Source organism: Hibiscus syriacus, unplaced genomic scaffold (genome assembly GCF_006381635.1).
Source record: "Hibiscus syriacus cultivar Baekdansim isolate YM2019G1 unplaced genomic scaffold, ASM638163v2 tig00110430_pilon, whole genome shotgun sequence".
Taxonomy (NCBI): domain Eukaryota; kingdom Viridiplantae; phylum Streptophyta; class Magnoliopsida; order Malvales; family Malvaceae; genus Hibiscus; species Hibiscus syriacus.
Genome location: NW_024062734.1, coordinates 1,767,764 through 1,786,122, shown reverse-complemented (window position 1 = coordinate 1,786,122; position 18,359 = coordinate 1,767,764). Strand labels below are relative to the sequence as shown.

The following is an 18,359-nucleotide window of genomic DNA, read 5'->3' as shown; positions in this document are numbered from 1 at the left end:
TAGTGTCCAAATTAATACATAGACTAAAGTTTAGTCACAGATGCTGTAGTTACCCTTGTTCATAGTAGGGTTGAAGGAGCAGATAAACGCCACCACTCTTCTTCCACTCTTATTCTCTCTTGCAAACCGCAACTCTCCCTTTCTCTCTCAATCTTTTCGTTTATCTTAAAACCCTTTTTTTCCGTCGTACGAATCTTAATTTTTTTTCCTCAGAGAAAACAATGGGAGCTTCCTTGCCTCCGAAAGAAGCTAACCTCTTCAAACTCATTGTCGTAAGCCTTTGATTCTCTTTTGTCGCTTATTCTCAACTTGTATTTCTAATAGCTATCGATTATCGTATTGTGTTTTTTTTCTCTATTTTATGTTCATCGGATCGCACTTCTTTTATCGTTTTGTTCATTGCTTGTGAAACCCTATCTGGATGCTGATATGTTTGGTTGCTGAGGGAATCTACGGGTATCGAATGATAAATAGAAATTTGGACTAGATGTGCTTGTTTATTAATTAGGTTTTAGCTGGTTTTTGTTTTTGTATAAACTAAGTTCATTTTCCGGTTTAGCTATTGAATCTTAATTAAGTTAATCGGCTTTGCTTAAATTAGGTCAGGGAGTTCAGATTTTTCCAAAAGAAAATGTAAAATAAAAATTTCTTTGAACATTTTTTGAATGATGCTCCTCTTTTTTGTTTTTATCTTTTGTTCTATTTGGCTTTGACACATAACCATTCAAGACATACATGACCTTTGAGAAGCAATCTATTTTAGGATTTGATAAATAAACCAATTCGATACTTGATGGATATTTTTTTTAGCTTCACAGGTTAAAATGTGAATATTTATATGTTTTAAGAACTTTGTATTAGATATAAAATAATTACGTAAAAACGGAAAAAACTTGTTCCGAATAAATCATGTTTATTTCTGCTGAATATGGCTGACTTAAATAAAGTTTACAATGTAACAATTTTACATAAAAAGATGCATAAAATTAACAACAGAATAAAAATGATTCTATCTAATTAAAAATGATCCTATCTAATAACTAATAGAATAAAAGACTGATTCTATCTAATTAAAAATGATCTTATCTAATAACTAATAGAAAAAAAAACTGATTCTATCTAATTAAAACTGATCCTATCTAATATTTAATTTAGATATACTCGACACCCCCAAGATGGAGAATAGATATTGATCATTCCCAGCTTGGACAGAAATCCTTCGAACATCGTAGTAAACAGTCCCTTGGTGAGAACATCGGCGAGCTGCTATGATGATGGAACAAACGGTATGCAGATATCACCATTTTTTAGCCTCTCCTTGATGAAATGTCGATCTATTTCGACATGTTTGGTCATGTCATGCTGTACAGGATTCTGAGCAATACTGATTGCCGATTTGTTGTCGCAATACAACTTCATCGGTTTATCTCCTTCAACCTTCAGCTCCTCCAAGATCCTCCTATGCCATAACAACTCACATACTCCTTGCGCCATGGCTCTGAACTCAGCCTCTGCACTGCTTCTAGAGACAACTGGTTGCTTCTTGCTCCTCCAAGTAACTAAGTTGCCCCAGACAAAGGAGCAATAACCGGTAGTAGATCTTCTGTCTGTAGAACTTCCGCCCCAATCAGCATCAGTGAAGATCTCCACTCTTTTCGAAAACATGATTCCTTTACCAGGACTCCCTTTCAAGTAATGAAGAATCCGGTAAACAGCCTTGGAGTGTTTTTTTGAGGGACAATGCATAAACTGACTAACCAAGCTCACAGCAAATGCAATATCTGGTCTCGTATGAGTCAAATAAATCAATTTCCCCACCAGCTTCTGATACCGATTCTTGTCCACAGGCTCAGCACCATCTTCTTTTTCGAGTTTTTGATTCGGATCAATAGGAGTCGCCACTGGTTTACATCCGAGTAATCCGGTCTCTTTCAAGATATCGAGGACATATTTCCTTTGCGAGATAATTATACCTTTTGAGGATCTAGCCACCTCCATTCCAAGGAAATATTTGAGTTGTCCTAGATCCTTGACTTCAAACTGGTTGGATAAGAAGTTCTTCAACGACTCCAACTCTACTGTGTCATCTCCTGTCATAACAATGTCATCTACATAATTAAAATAGCAATTTTACCATTATTGTGTTTGTAGAACATAGTATGATCAGACTGGGCCTGAGTGTAACCATGTTGTTTCACAGCTCTCGTGAATCTCTCGAACCAGGCTCTCGGAGGTTGTTTCAATCCATAAATGGATTTCTGTAGCTTGCAGACCCTGCCATCCTTCTTCAATTCATCAAAGCCTAGAGGAACTTCCATAAACACCTCTTCCTCTAGCTCATCGTTTAGGAACGCATTCTTCACATCAAACTGTCTGAGAGTCCAATCCAGATTGGCGGCTAGTGAGAGTAGAACACGTACGGTGTTTAGTTTGGCCACAGGTGCGAAGGTCTCCTCGTAGTCAAGGCCGTATGTCTGAGTGAAGCCTCGTGCTACGAGTCTTGCCTTGTATCTCTCGACTGAGCCATCTGCATGGTATTTGATGGTGAACACCCACTTGCTGCCTACAGATCGTTTCCCCTCAGGTAAAGGAGTTAGATCCCACGTGTCATTCTTCTTCAGGGCCTTTAACTCCTCAAAAACTGCCTCTCTCCATCTCGGAACTTCTAGAGCTTCATGTATCGACTTAGGTAGTGCATCATCCATAATCCTGGTGGAAAAAGCTTTGAAATCTAGAGAGAGTTTATTATAAGATAAGAAATTGGATATTGGATGTTTTGTGGTACATGATCTAACACCTTTGCGCAAGGCTATGGGTTCAAAGAATTCTGTAGAAGGCTCTAAATTTGGAGAAGAAATAGGAGAAAGAGAAGTCGTACCTTGGACCATAGTCGAGTCCGATGGTTGGCATACCTTGGGGGCCGGTGGAACATTACTTGGTCGAGTCATCCGTCTAGAATAAACACGAAGTTCAGTAGGTGGTTCCAAGTTGGTTTCTACCTGAGTCTCACGAGGTTGTGAATTTATAGGTTGTGAAATCCTAGGATTAGTTACGAAAATATGAATTGGTTCCACTGAGCTATTTACAACCGATTTTGGCAAGGATGTTTGTTCCCAAAAACTCATTTCAGAGTCATTCTCCCCCGGAAGAGAGTTTTTGTCAAAAAAAGGTTGTTTTTCAAAAAACGTGACATCCATACTCACATAATACTTCCCAGATTTAGGATCAAAGCATTTATACCCTTTTTGTGTTGGTGAAAAACCTAGAAATATGCATTTATGTGCTCGGGGATCGAGTTTTCCTCTATTTTGGCCGTGTATATGAACAAATTTTCAGGAAACATATTCTTTAGAGCTTGCAAAGGAGTAATATAATTAAGAACTCTTGTAGGCATTCAATTTATCAAATAAGACGCTGTTAAGAGTGCTTCATTCCAAAAACGATTAGGAATATTCATGGCAAACAGTAAAGCCCTAGTCACCTCTAATAAATGCCTATTTTTTCTTTCAGCAACTTCATTTTGTTGGGGAGTATCAACGCAAGAACTGTGATGAATAATTCCTTTTTGTTTCAAAAAATCACCTAAGATTGCATTAAAATATTCTCGACCATTATCGGTTCTAAGAACTTGAATATTTGCTTGAAACTGAGTATTGATCAGTGAGTGAATTTTTTTGAAAACACTTGCTGCCTCAGATTTTTCTTTTAGTAAATAAATCCACGCGACTCTAGTGTGATCATCAATGAATGTGATGAACCATCTAGATCCTGAGGCTGTTTTTACTCGTGAAGGGCCCCAAATATCACTATGCACAAGAGAAAAAGGTTTTGATGGCATATACTTTAAAGATGGATAAACAAATCTATGATATTTTGCCAATTCACAAGCTTCACACTGAAAAGAAAAACCGTCCTTTTTTTTAAAAAGATTTGGAAACAAATATTTCAAGTAATTAAAACTAGGATGGCCTAACCTATAATGCCACAACATTATTTCATTCTCACAAGACAAGGTAGTAAAGCATCTCGGTTTCTGAACTTGTTTATCTGAAGGATTGTCCGTGACCAAGTGATAGAGTCCATCAACCTCCTTAGCATTGCCAATCATCTTCCCCGAACAAGGGTCCTGAAATTCAAATCCAGCAAATGTTATTGTAGCAATGCATTTGCAATCATGAATAATACGATTAACAGAGATGAGATTGCAAGAGAGCTTTGGGACATGTAGGACATTTAGTAATGTGAGAGATGGAGAAATAATGATAGAGCCTTTTCCAGCTATAGAGGTTAGGGAGCCATCAGCAATTTTTACCTTCAGATTACCAGATAAAGGAAAATAAGATGAGAATATGGAGGAATTACCGGTCATGTGATCTGTTGCCCCTGAATCTATGATCCAAGGGTTTGATTTAGAACTGGCTATGAAAGCTGTAGGATATGTACCTTTCTGGGCTAATGATGAAGAGGCAATATAAGATGATGGGTTAGGAGTGTTGGATATGGAATGAGAACTCATTAGTTGATACAATTGCTCTAGCTGTTCTTTGCTGAAGGCAGACAGTTCTGAGGCAGGTTTCGCTCTTCAGAAGCATCTTCAGATGAGGCATGGAATCCCTTTGCATTACGAGAATTTCGATTGGCTGAAAATTCTCGACTGGCTTCCTGTGTAGCTTCCAACACTTGGCTTTAGTGTGTCCCGGCTTGTTGCAGTGCTCGCAGATTGGCCGATCTCTGTCGTTTCGACGATCGTTGCGACGTGGTGGCTGACCCGAGAACAAGGCAGAAGACTCGGTGGGATTTGGTGAGTGGCCTCCAAGCATGACTGTCCGCCGGCTCTCCTCTCGTCTGACTTCGGAGAAGACTTCTCTTGTGCTTGGTAGTGGTTCACGACCAAGAATGCGCCCTCTGACTTCATCCAATTCCTTGTTAAGGTCGACAAGGAATTCGAAGACGCGTTCTTTTTCCACTATCTTCTGGAATAGAGCCCTGTTCTTAGCACAACTCCATTCGTAGTCGCTGAACATGTCAATCTCTTGCCACAAGGTCTTGAGTTCAGTGTAGTATTGAGTGACAGTTTTTTCTCATTGTTTTAGCCTCCATAACCGAGTTTTTAGTTCAAATCATTGTCCTGCGTTCCCGAGATCAGAATAGGTCTCGTTCACAGCATTCCAAATGTCATGAGCAGTAGGTAGGAAGAGATAAGTTCTCCCTACACTCGGATCCATGGAATTTATGAGCCAAGACATAATCATCGAGTTTTCTGCCTCCCATCTTTCAGATTCTTCATCTTATTCGACAGATTTCGTAGTGATACCTGACAGATAGCCGAATTTTCCACGGCCACGAATAAACAGTTTCACAGATTGTGACCACTGTAAGAAATTATTTCCATTCAACTTGTGAGAAGTGATGGATATGTTTTGGAAGGATTCAGTGTTTAGGGTGATTGAAGGTGAGCGAGTATAACTCATAGAGTCAATACCAGAGGTATCATCGTAGGGTTTGGCCATTTTTGGCTCTGATACCATAAAAACGGAAAAAACTTGTTCCGAATAAATCATGTTTATTTCTGCTGAATATGGCTGATTTAAATAGAGTTTACAATGTAACAACTTTACATAAAAAGATGCATAAAATTAGCAACAGAATAAAAATGATTCTATCTAATTAAAAATGATCATATCTAATAACTAATACAATAAAAGACTGATTCTATCTAATTAAAAATGATCCTATCTAATAACTAATAGAAAAAAAAACTAATTCTATCTAATTAAAACTGATCCTATCTAATATTTAATTTAGATATTCTCGACATTACACATGGAAGTTTTCTGGATACCACTGCGAGTTCCTCTCTCTTCTATAATATTAGTGAAAACTAGAATTTTCTGGTGATTCCTTCCCCTTTTAAATTCTTATGGTAAATTAACTCTAGAGTCTTGACAAGTTTTTTTTTCTCTTGGCATGATTTCGATGCAATTATTTTTTTATGTTACTATATACTCTACCAAATCCTCACTATTGATTTTATATTATTGACTTGGAGGTTCATGTGCTCTTGCTAAAGCTCTTGTATAATTTTTTTTTCATTGTAGAAATCATATGAAAGTAAGCAATACAAAAAAGGATTGAAGGCTGCAGACCAGATACTGAAAAAGTTTCCTGATCATGGAGGTAGTTTAATTGATGCATTTTCCCCGCATAGATGCAACTGTTTAGTGTTTATATTGACATGGTTTTTCTGATGCACCTGTGTAAAGATGCAAGAAATCCGAAAACAAAAAATTACTTTATGGTTACAAGGAAAAGGGACTATTGGTGTTGGTGTCCATGTTATCCGTTTGGATTATATTTACAAAGATAACCCCCAACTTTACATGATTGTTTCTTTGGGTTTGTTTCTTATGTCTTATGATAGCTTTCATTTGCATTTTTGAAAGCACTAGCTCTATAGTGATGCTTGACCTCGGTTGGTCTTTATTTGATATTCATTAATGTCTTAACTATTATTGATGTAGTATAAGTTGTTTTCCCACTTTGCACTTTATATAATATATCCATCTATTTAAATAAGCAGCTTCAAAGTAGTATTTTATTTGTTTACTAGTCAACCTTTGAATGTAATAGTTGGTCTGGGTAGTTATGTTAAAAAAAAGGTGTTCAAGTTAACCAATATCTACTGCTTTATTTTATTTTGCTTGGTATTCATGGTAGGAATCCTAAAATTGACAGAGATAATTTTATATTATTAAAAAAGTAGTATTATATACTCTATAGTCTTACTACCTGTTATTTATTGTTTTTGTATATTGTTTTTATGGGGTTTTATTCCATATTGTCAGAAACATTGTCGATGAAGGGGTTGACTTTAAATTGCATGGATCGTAAATCTGAAGCATATGAACTTGTCCGGCTAGGTTTGAAGGTTGTCTTGTTTCTTTTCTTTCAACCCATGTAATGTCAAAGCACTGTCAATCTTTCCTAACATTGTTTTATTGTTTGTCTTAATGTAGAATGATTTAAAAAGTCATGTTTGTTGGCATGTTTATGGTCTTCTCTATCGCTCTGATCGAGAATACAGGGAGGCTATCAAATGCTATAGAAATGCTCTGCGAATAGATCCAGACAACATTGAAATACTACGGGATTTGTCCCTCTTGCAGGTGTAACTGAGTTACATTCCTTCCTTTTGATTTTTTTTCTTCTAGACTCGGTATTTAATCTGTAAGAATTATGCTTGATACTGAAGAACACCTGATTGCACAAGTTCCTAAGATCAATGCCTCAGGATGAAACAGTTGAAGGAGTTCCTAAAAGGTTTTTTTATTCTATTGTGGAATTTAACAATCTTAAGCATTGGGTTCTAATAGACAAGTCAAGATTGCAACTGAAATAGTTTGGTGCCAACATTTTTACAGCTATAACGTTGATGGTAAAGGCAGGTTCATTGTGGTCACTTCGTATAATTGGATGAAAACCCCAATATCAGACAAAAAATACCCGTTAAAATAAATTCTAAGAAATTGAAACTGTTTAAGTTTGCTTGAAGGAATTTTCTAGTAGATAGAAAGAATCAAGTTACTTTAAGATGGTAACAAAACAATTATGGCACGTTTCAAAAAAAAGAACTTATAAAAGTAACGAATTAACCAGAGAAGCTGAGTTGGACTATAAAAGTCTTCTTAAGCTTAGATAAGTTGTCTTGTTTTTATCAACTTTTCAAATTTGGATAATAGCTTTTATAGAAAAGTTTATCGCTTTAATGGGAGTAAAAGTATTTGATGGACATCATCTGATATATGTTGGCATATTTTTGAGTGATGGTTCAGATTTAGCATCTTAACAGAAAGCTTTGTTGTGATGTTCTAACAAAATAAAGTAGTTTACTGAAGCAACCAGTTTATTTTATCCTTTCATTCTTTTTATACTGCAATTGTCTTTGTACTAAGATATTATGTTTGATAGTATTATTTGGTCATGGTTTTGTATTTTGAATTTTCTCATATTTTTCATTTCTGGCTGTGCCAGAAATTGTCTTATTTTTATTTTATCTTTTTATTGCAGGCACAAATGCGAGATTTGACAGGATTTGTTGAGACAAGACAACAACTTTTGACTTTGAAACCAAATCATCGCATGAACTGGATTGGCTTTGCCGTAGCCCACCATTTAATCTCCAAGTATTTGCCATTCTTTATCTTTCTTCAAAAAAATGATCCATGCTTTTGCTTACATTTCAGTTTCTGCGACTTTTATTGTGAAACTTGTTTAAGAATATTATTGTTATGCCATATTTGGAGGTTGGAATTGAAGGGCCTGTTATTATTATAGATTTGAAACATTTGTTCATATAATTAAAGTCTTTAGATTAAATGTGTTGAGATCAGAACGCTATGTTTCTAATTACATAATTAGAAGGGTGCTAACATGGGTGGATTTACTACCGATTTTTATAACATGAAAGGTTGAAAAAAACAGGGTTCTTTTGAAGGCATTTGAATCTTTTTCTGGCAATGTATGGTGAGTGTATATCATGTTAAAGGTGTTAATATTATGTATAGGTAAGTGGGCTTATAGAAGTTATGTCCTGCTACTCTCCCAGAAAGATGAGGACATGTCCATTTGTAAAATTTTGTTGCAGATTAAATTAGCATTTTACAAACAATGCTTAAACTGTACCTTCAATAATCTAGTTAACTGCGGAGTTCTGTTGTTTTATCCAATGTTGCTATCTGTGAGCAATGATTATGCTATATTTTCTTCTATCTTTTCCCTGTTGATATCAAATGATTCTATGTTGGGTATTTGATTGAATTATTGCATTGGCAGATCTGTTATCGAGGTTTTTCCATAGCTTTTCTGTCCTTTCATAGCCTAGTTCCAAGTTAACGAAGCTTATTAATTTCTTATTCTTTAGATATATATGCTAAATGTTTTTTATTGTTCAATGTCAGTGGTGCAAAAGCAGTTGAAATTTTGGAAGCATATGAAGGGACATTAGAAGATGATTATCCACCGGATAATGAACGTTGTGAGCATGGTGAAATGCTTTTATATAAGGTCTTGTTCATTACTGCTTCTTTGGGCTGGCTAACACTTGTTAATTATTTGGACTTTTCAAATTTAGAATTTCTACCAATATATAATTTGAGTAACTGACTTGGTGTCATTATGACCCCAACTGGGCATGGTTTGGATTATCCATAACCAAATAAATTAATAAACGTGCAAAATTTAAAGATACCAATGTCTTTTTACCTTTTTTATGAACAGGGTTCTGTCTTGAATTAAGTTTAGTTTTCATATGCAAACATAAAATTACCAATTTCTTCTTGCGTCCGGTTTTCCTTCTGCTTATATTTTTGTCCAAGTCTAGTATACTTCTATTTAAAATTAGCCTAATATAAGGAAGCCTAATTTTCTACTTTTAGCTTGGGTTTTCATGATTCTGTTTATATAGCAGATAACTAAAATTAAGTAGCTCCAAGTTGACCTTATTCTATGGTAGATGACTAATGGTGCTTTTCCGGTTTAACACCAGCAGCAAGAATTCAAAATAGCTTAATCAATTTGGTAATTCACCTATATCTAGAAGCCCCTACAAAAGATGTTATATCTGCTCAGATACATACTAACTGCATTGCATAATACATATAATAACAGACAAATGTAGACCTGTTTCTGGGTGTTTATATGTTATGGTATCTTTCTCCAGATCTCTTTGCTAGAGGAATGTGGGTTTCTTGAGAGAGCACTTGAGGAATTGCACAAAAAGGAGCCAAAAATAGTGAGTGCCAACATGCATAATGCTAGAACACTTGCTCAATTTTTAAAATTTTAGAAAGTTCTTAAGTTTTGACATTAAAAATCCAACCAATTATGTTCTTCTAGGTTGATAAATTGACTTACAAAGAACAAGAAGTTTCTCTCCTGGTGAAGCTTGGGCGCATGGAAGAAGGTGCCAACCTTTACAAGGCTTTGCTCGCCATGAATCCTGACAATTACAGGTGAACCTTATGTATATGATATCTCTTTGATAGACCTTGTTAAACTCAATGAAAATTTCATGGCTAATGAATTTATTTTATTATCTAGCACTTCTTGAGGATAGACTTATTTTCCCATTGCCAATATTATTGTAAAGAACTAATAGCTTGTGCCCATCCTGCTTGTGGGATTGCTCACAATTCCTTTACCTTTAAAATTTTTTATGGAGGATTCTAAGAACTAGAAAAATAATGTTATTTTTGATATTCCATAATTGATGTTGCTGTAAGCTTGAACCTAATTAGTATATCTCTTATGTCTCAGTTCACACATTCGATCTTTTTGTATCTTTGAACTTTGTTTTATCAAACTTTGCTAATAGTCTCTTAGGTGTTTTCTCAGATTGGAAAATGAAGGGAACTCATAAGGCAATTGTTAAATTCCACCCCCTTAATATAACCTTGTATATCTGTGTAATTTATTGCTTTTAGGGATGGTTAGCAGGAAGCCAACCAACTTATAACTTCTATATTGTATATGTATATTTCCAGATATCATGAAGGCTTGCAGAAATGTTGTGTTCTGCATTCTGAAAATGGCAAATATTCTTCTGATGAAACTGATCAATTGGATGCATTATACAAATCACTTGCAAAAGAGTACACTTGGTCATCTACAGTTAAGGTGATGATCTTGCGTTGTGCTTCTATTTTCATATATATGGATGGTTATGATATGTTCATATTGCAAAATCTTTCTAGTTGTGAATATGCTAGTATCAAATGCTTTATTTTGTCCTAGCTGTTCTTTTCATTTTACGAGTTCCATATCCGTACCTTCGGATGTTCTTTTCATGATTTATTGCTCTAGTTCGCTTCTCTTTATTTCTTTCGCTTTACATATGTTTATAGAATAATACTATGAATTTGAACGAAAACCTTTGCTTTTCTGAGGATCTATCAAACTTTCTCCTGTCTTATAGAGAGGAGGGGAGCTACGTTTTCTTATACTTGTATGGATCATTTTTTCTTGAAGGTTTGAATAAGAACTGATGTGATGAGACGAATCTAGTATATTGTCACTATCAAATCTTTATTCATAAATGACGTGCAATATTCTTAAATAACCTGCAAAAAGATGGTTGTGTAATACTGAAATATTCAATCGATCTTTTGGTGCGACAACAGTAAGAACTCTAGGTGGTTAAAATTCTACTTTCGCATGCTTCACCTTTAGAAGTTGATGTGGTGGCGGCATAGCAAACTTGATTGCTAACTCTTTACTAATGACTATCTTTTCCTTCGCTTCGGTTAAGTTGCCAATTTATTTTCCTCTATCAACCTTTTAAGGGTGGAGACATGACCACATGTTTACCAGATCTTGCTACTGCATAATTGGAGTAAATTGTTACTGTAGGGATTTTAGGAATTTGATTCTGAGGAAAATTAAATTGTTTTCATCCTCTATCCATTTTGTTACATATAAATGCATGATCTAATTGTATTTATTGCTGTTAGTATGCACATCATTGTCAATGAATGCGTACTTTCTTCATGATGTATGATGAATTTTCCGGGACTTATATTGGAATTTTGTTTTCCCAAATTTTAGAGGATACCACTTGATTTTCTGCAAGGAGACAAGTTCCGTGATGCAGCAGTTAATTATATAAAGCCTCTTCTGACGAAGGTATATATGCAAATGATACTTTTTTTGGTGCTAGATTGACTGGTCTGTATATTTTCTTGGGTGAAATAATGATATATTTTCTCTGCACTCTCAGGGGGTACCATCTTTATTCTCAGATCTTTCTCCTTTGTATGATCACCCTGGCAAGGCAAGTTTACTTACGTACACGTCTTCTAAATGTAGAATTGTCTCTTTAAAATTGAGTTACCCTAAACTGGTCGGCAACTTGTTTGGTGCTTGATTTAATTAGGACTGATTTTCCTTCCCCGTTTGAACTTAAACAGGCAGACATAATAGAGCAACTTGTTCTTCAGTTGGAGCATTCTGTTAGGAATGATGGGAGATATCCTGAAAGGTACTATATGCTTTCAACCTTTACTGTGCTACAATAAGTCTTTAAAGTAAATAAATATTTAGATTTGCCTACCCTTGGAGGTAATATGTACTTTCAGCCCTTATGTAATGTTGTTGGATGCCTTGACAGTGTCAAAGTATTTAGATACTTGGTGGGTTAGAGTGCATATTTATCTATCACTGCTTATTTTATATTATTTTTTTTTTGAAAGGATGCTTGTTCTATATTCAAGTCATCGTTTATGTGTTATTTCTCAAGTACATATTGGTTATTCAATATGGTTGTGTGTGTTTTTGTGTTGCCTTGCTAACGCACAAGAATGCATTTGCTACTATGCTGAGTTATTTGTTTCCTATCGAGTGCAGGACAGAGAAGGAGCCCCCTTCAACACTTCTATGGATTTTGTTCTTTTTGGCCCAGGTAGGTAATCATCACTCAGTTTTCTGTACCCCATTGGCCATGGTCCTTCTTTCCTTGCTTAAAATATTTGTTGCTTTCTTTGCATCTCGATTTGCTTACGTTTTGACTTATTGCCAATTGCTGCAGCATTATGATAGAAGAGGACAATATGATGTTGCCCTTTCTAAGATTGATGAGGCTATACAGCACACACCAACTGTAATTGATTTATATTCTGTCAAGGTTTGTTCTGGTCATCAATTTTAAATTTTTTATATTGGCTTCATCTGCTGGGTTTTTTATTTGTGTTAGCTGGACCCTCCTCTCTTCTTCCGGTATCGTATAGTTCGTCTCACATCTAATGAGACATAGCATTGCCTGAAAACACTTCAAGATGTATTTCCTTGGGCTTATTACTAGTTTTTGCTAAGTTGAATTTGATATACATATTCATATAAAATGGATACTAGTTTTTCATTTTTGAACAGAAGTCTTGATGGCCATTGGCAAGCATATGATATCCTTTCATATGTTCAGTATTTTGATACATGGCTATTGCTTCTTTTGTGAACTTTTTCCCGTTAAGTATCATTTGGAAAAATTCTTGGAATTTTCTCGAAGCTGGTTAGGTTTATATTAGTTCCTTCTTCTTTGGTGACAGAGCCGGATATTGAAACATGCTGGTGATTTCTCAGCTGCGGCTTCATTGGCAGATGAAGCTAGGTGTATGGATCTTGCAGATCGTTATATTAACAGTGAATGTGTCAAGCGAATGTTGCAGGCTGATCAGGTGCTAAAGCTTTTCTCCCCCATCTTTTCTTTTATTTGTTATTTGTCACTGCTGAAATTTCTCACTAGTTCTGTAATATCCCCGAATTTTCCCACTCTTGAAGGTGGCTCTGGCTGAAAAAACTGCTGTATTGTTCACTAAAGATGGGGACCAGCACAACAACCTTCATGACATGCAATGCATGTGGTACTTTCTCCTCCTATACATGCTTTATTTCCTTGGGCATGTTATCTCTGATTGTAATTTGGATACTCTCACTGAGTGTTCATCTTTGGAAGGTATGAACTTGCTTCGGGTGAAAGTTACTTTCGGCAAGGTGATCTTGGATGGGCCTTGAAGAAATTTCTAGCTGTAGAGAAGCACTATGCTGATATTACTGAAGATCAATTTGATTTCCATTCATATTGTTTACGGAAAATGACACTCCGTGCATATGTTGAAATGCTAAAATTTCAAGATCGGTTGCATTCACATGCTTATTTTCACAAAGCAGCAGCTAGTGCCATCAGGTGAAGCATCTTTCTTTTTTTTTTTTATAGGAATTAGGCCTCATTAAAAAACCCCTTCTTAACTATTGTGTTTTGTAGAATACAATAATCATTGGAAGGGGAAAAGAGTGCCCATAATTTTATTGCCAAACATAAGAAATACAACCAAAACCAAACAAACAATACAACAACATCCATTACAACAACCCACCAACCCCATTGTCACCAAAGCACAACCTCACCTCTCACTAACCTATTCCTGATTCAGCTAAACAGTCAGCTTCCCCATTAATACATCTGTTGACATGCCTAGCAATAACATTAAAATGCAGCACAGTCTTCTGAATGTCTGTGACCAAATCAACATAGTGAACCAGGCAATGTTCCGGGTTGTTGATCCACTTCAAATGATTCAAAATAGACTTATTCTGTTTGATATGCAAGTTTTAAATGATTCAAAATAGACTTATTCTGTTTGATTTTGGTTGGTTTAAAATGCCACGTAATCTCTGTTGTCTTTTTATTAGGGTTCTTTTAGTGTCTTGCCGCTTATTGTTGATTAATACATGCAAGTGGTGCTTCATTTTGGGTTGGGTTCATCTTTGCATCCCTTTTTTCCTTTTGTTTTTCTGGGGAAATGATTACATAGATTTCAGGTGTGTTCATCATGTGTTAGTTGAAGTCAACAACCATGCGACCTTTGGTTGAGTGTTTAACTCTAAGTTCCACTGGCTAGAGCTGAAACACTAGCAACCTCATATAAAATAAATACCACATGTTGGTCGACAGTTGCAATTATGCTTGCTGAACCTTGTTTTAGAAGTATAGAAAACTTATTTGTTCATTACATCATTATGTAACATTAGAAAGTATATTTTCCTGGCTTGACACATACCTTAGTTGCAATTTCTCCACTTGTTCAGTAAAGAGGACTCAAGATCAAATCTTTCTTCCTCAATATTTTTATAACTGTTAATCGCTGAAAGGTGTAAATATTTATATTTGCTTAAAAAGTGTGTTCTGATGATGCCTGGTTAAACTTTTATTTAGCAAATATTATTGACTATAGTATCTGCTTTTTATCAGGCATTCTACTTCTATACTCTGCAGAGTGTTGTCTTTAGAAAATTCACATGATGACAAGACCTAGGATATTCGAACAAAATAAAGTATTTTGCATGGTAGTGTCAATTTCTTTTGTTCTATTTTGTCTGTTTATATTCTCATAATATTATTAGTGAAAGAGTTACGTGTCCCTTGTGTGAATATTGTAAATTTAGATTGTAGCTAATTAAATAGGAGGATGGTGGTTCCTGGCTTGCTATTGGTTCAAGGATAGAGTTGTATGTACTGGGGTATTTGTTGGTGCAACGTTGAGCAACTCAACAATTAAGTTCCTTTTGTGGGTGATCCATTGTACATTGTGCGTGCCAATGTTTCTATTTCAGAAACTTTCTTTGAAATTGTTAATGACTTACAGTTTCAAATTTATTCTGCTTTGTGATAGCTGTTGGATTTTGAATGCAGATGTTATCTAAAGTTGTACGATTCTCCTTTAAATTCACCAGCTGAAGAAGAGGATAACACATCAAAGACACCCTCTCAGAAAAAGAAAATGAAGAAGCTGAGAAAGGCAGAACGAGCTAAGAAAGTATATCAGTTTGTTTCCATGATTATTGGTTAACTCTCTTTGAATTATTTCATCTAAAGCTCTGCTTTATTTCAGGAGGAGAGGAGAAAAATGAAGAATCAAGTGCCAGTGGCAACTCCAAGTTTGGGAAACGGCATATTAAACCTGTAGATCCAGATCCTCATGGAGAGAAGTTATTGAAGGTTACCTATTATTATCTCGTGTTATGTTTTAGATACCTGATTAAAGGCCTTTTGCGTTTTATAGACATGTTTCTTTACTGCCTATTAAGCTACTACTCTTTTTAATGTGACTTTTATAGACGGAGGATCCCTTGGCAGAAACATCTAAGTATTTGAAATTGCTTCAGAAGCACTCACCTGATTCTTTGGAGACACACTTGCTCTCTTTTGAAGCAAATATGAGAAAGCAGAAGATTTTGCTTGCCTTTCAGGTATATATATTTTCCTAAAACTGAAACGAGTCTGCTTCTCTTCACTGTACTTTTATTAGTTGAAGAACGATGGTTTTTCTCAGTTGTCCTTTTATTAGTTCATGATCTGATTTTAATTTATGGGTTGTTTTCATTTTCTTTCTCGTGAAGGCTGTGAAGCAACTGTTAAGGTTGGATGCTGAGAATCCGGATTCTCATCGCTGCTTGGTATTTGACATCTGCTATTTTGCATTATCATACTGTGCACAATCATGCACAAATATGTTTTTTTTCTTTTTCGTTTCGACTTTGATACAACAACCATCTAGTCATTATGCTTCTCATTTGAATTTAATACAATGCACAGATTAAATTTTTCCATAAGGTGGAATCAATGCCTGCTCCAGTGACTGATGCAGAAAAGCTTGTTAGGAGCGTTTTGGAAGCTGAGCGCCCATCTATCAGGTTCTCTTTGAAATGGCCTTATGATAGTTATTCTATCAACTGGAATTTCTTTTTATTATTAGTATTACCATTTTGACGTTTTGATCCTTGATGCATTAAATTGTTTTATTTTATATCTCTGCAGTCAATTGCAGAACAAAACTCTTAGTGAGGCAAACAAAGTTTTCCTTGGTAAATATGAAGGTAATTGCGATTACTCAATGCGATGTATTTTAGGCTCCATGAGGTAGTTTGTATAGTTGTTCAATATACACTTCTTTGTCCTGCAGATTCTTTGATGCATAGAGTGGCAGTTGCTGAAATGTTGAATATCTTGGACCCTGCTAGGAAACTCGAAGCTGTTAAGTTAATTGAAGATTCATCGAATAAAGTCATGCCAACGTAATGCTTTTAGTGTATCAACTTTTGTGACCTTTGATGTTGATTCCATGCTATGCAACTTGCTCTAGAATTAATTGTTTCTCTTACTTATCCAGGAATGGAGCTCTTGGACCAGTAATGGAGTGGAAACTCAAGGACTGTATTGCAGTCCATAAACTCTTAGACAAGGTCCTTATTGATCAAGATGCTGCTTTGAGTAAGTACATTTCTCCACTAAAATAGGGGTTCACTAAAATTTTGACCGACTCCATTAACAACTGAAATTAATTGCTGTTATTTTCTCAAGTGTTTTAGCAAGAATCTTAATGGTATTGAAATTTTGGCATATTGTTATTATATATTGTAGGATTAGCTCCCCAAATTTAATACATTAAATTATGTCTTATTTTTATATATGGTGCCAACATTATTCAGTGCTTTTTTTATGTTTTCAAGATTCTCTGATTAGACCCTGTTTATACATTGCCATAAACTTCAGTTTACAGTTTGTAGTAGCAGTCTGTGCTTAGGTTTTGATATTTCTTGTTTCTGTTCTCACTTGCTGACTCGTATTTTGGCCTGCATCCTTTTGCACATTCTCGTTAGAAGAGTCGTCAGCTCTTATGATTATATGACAAATTGTCCTACAGATAGTGGAAATTTGCATATCTGGTGCTATTGATGAAAGGCAATTTGTTTAATGTAAAGATAGCACTGGCCGAAAGAATTAATGATTTTGGTATGATAACTTTTGCTTTACGCTGCAGGATGGAAAGTGAGATGTGCGGAGTACTTCCCTTACTCCACATATTTTGAAGGTAGTCGCAGCTCTGCTGTGCACAACTCACTGAACAATCTGGACATCAATACCACCGTGAATGGTGGTGCAAGCTATCCCGGAATCAGTGGAAGTGAAAATTCAGTCGCATCAAATGGAAAGCTGGAAGCATTTAAGAACCTTACCATTTGAACATGGTAATGCTTAAGTGCGTTGAGTGGCATCAGAGCTCAATGTTTGTACTGATGGATTGAATCGCATTAATTTACACTGCAAAGAGTGCCTTTGCAGCTGCTGCTGGGAAAGAGAATATTGTGTTGGTTGTCAAAGGCATTCCTTAGCAAATGTGTATAATTTATTTGCAGTTAATGATTTTAGGGTTGAAGATATATATATTCCTTTTTAATTTCCTTACCCATTTGGTTTAGTAGGTCTGGCTCCATGGCTGTGCCCCAAAACTTGGGGGCTGGCCATATAGAGATTTTTTTTGTAATGGTTCTGAAATCTTGTGGCTTAGCCTAGAAAAAAAAAACAGATTTTTACTATTTCAGAGCTAAATGTTTGGAGCAGCATGTTGTTTCATTAGTTTTCTTGTCATGTATAAACACGCTGCATAAATTTGGAAAATTTTGCTACATTGTTGAAAGGAGTGGTATCATAATTTCACATTTTTTCATTTATGGCTTGCTATGTCAAATCTCTTTCTACTCGAGTAGTAGTTGATTACAACATAATGTTTTAGTTTTCATGATTTACGCTAGAGATTATTCAGTCGATGTCTTTGATGCATTGTAGGTTATGTTTTATTTTTCATGATTTACGCTAGAGATTATGCAGTCGATGTCTTTGACGCATTGTAGGTTACTCATTTTGAGAGATTTTTCAGACTCAAATGTCAATGTTGGGATAATAGAATCTGCATGTGAATTTGTTTTCCTTATTGCAGGCCAACATGCAAATATTTCATGTATTATACGGCAAA

At 35.5% G+C, this 18,359-nt stretch overlaps 1 protein-coding gene across 1 annotated transcript; it reads left to right on the top strand.

The window, feature by feature from the left end:
• The first annotated feature begins 61 nt into the window (after nucleotides 1-61).
• LOC120125453 (N-terminal acetyltransferase A complex auxiliary subunit NAA15-like) lies at nucleotides 62-18,019 on the top strand. The gene is made up of 26 exons (XM_039143886.1): nucleotides 62-272; nucleotides 6,099-6,177; nucleotides 6,846-6,928; nucleotides 7,017-7,166; nucleotides 8,068-8,183; nucleotides 8,958-9,063; nucleotides 9,719-9,790; nucleotides 9,895-10,010; nucleotides 10,542-10,674; nucleotides 11,602-11,679; nucleotides 11,774-11,827; nucleotides 11,964-12,034; nucleotides 12,400-12,454; nucleotides 12,581-12,676; nucleotides 13,095-13,223; nucleotides 13,327-13,409; nucleotides 13,502-13,732; nucleotides 15,239-15,374; nucleotides 15,449-15,544; nucleotides 15,664-15,795; nucleotides 15,946-16,002; nucleotides 16,142-16,239; nucleotides 16,364-16,422; nucleotides 16,509-16,620; nucleotides 16,716-16,816; nucleotides 17,367-18,019. The coding sequence occupies exons 1-26, from the start codon at nucleotides 222-224 to the stop codon at nucleotides 17,567-17,569; spliced, it is 2,697 nt and encodes an 898-aa protein (XP_038999817.1). The 5' UTR covers nucleotides 62-221; the 3' UTR covers nucleotides 17,570-18,019.
• The last annotated feature ends 340 nt before the right edge of the window (nucleotides 18,020-18,359 follow it).

Excerpts from the sequence above, each read along its gene's own strand:
- LOC120125453 (XM_039143886.1), top strand. The coding sequence starts at position 222 with ATGGGAGCTTCCTTGCCTCCGAAAGAAGCTAACCTCTTCAAACTCATT. Across the intron at positions 6,929-7,016 it reads TTGTCCGGCTAGGTTTGAAG|AATGATTTAAAAAGTCATGT; the intron begins GTTGTCTTGTTT and ends GTCTTAATGTAG. Across the intron at positions 13,410-13,501 it reads CATGACATGCAATGCATGTG|GTATGAACTTGCTTCGGGTG; the intron begins GTACTTTCTCCT and ends CATCTTTGGAAG.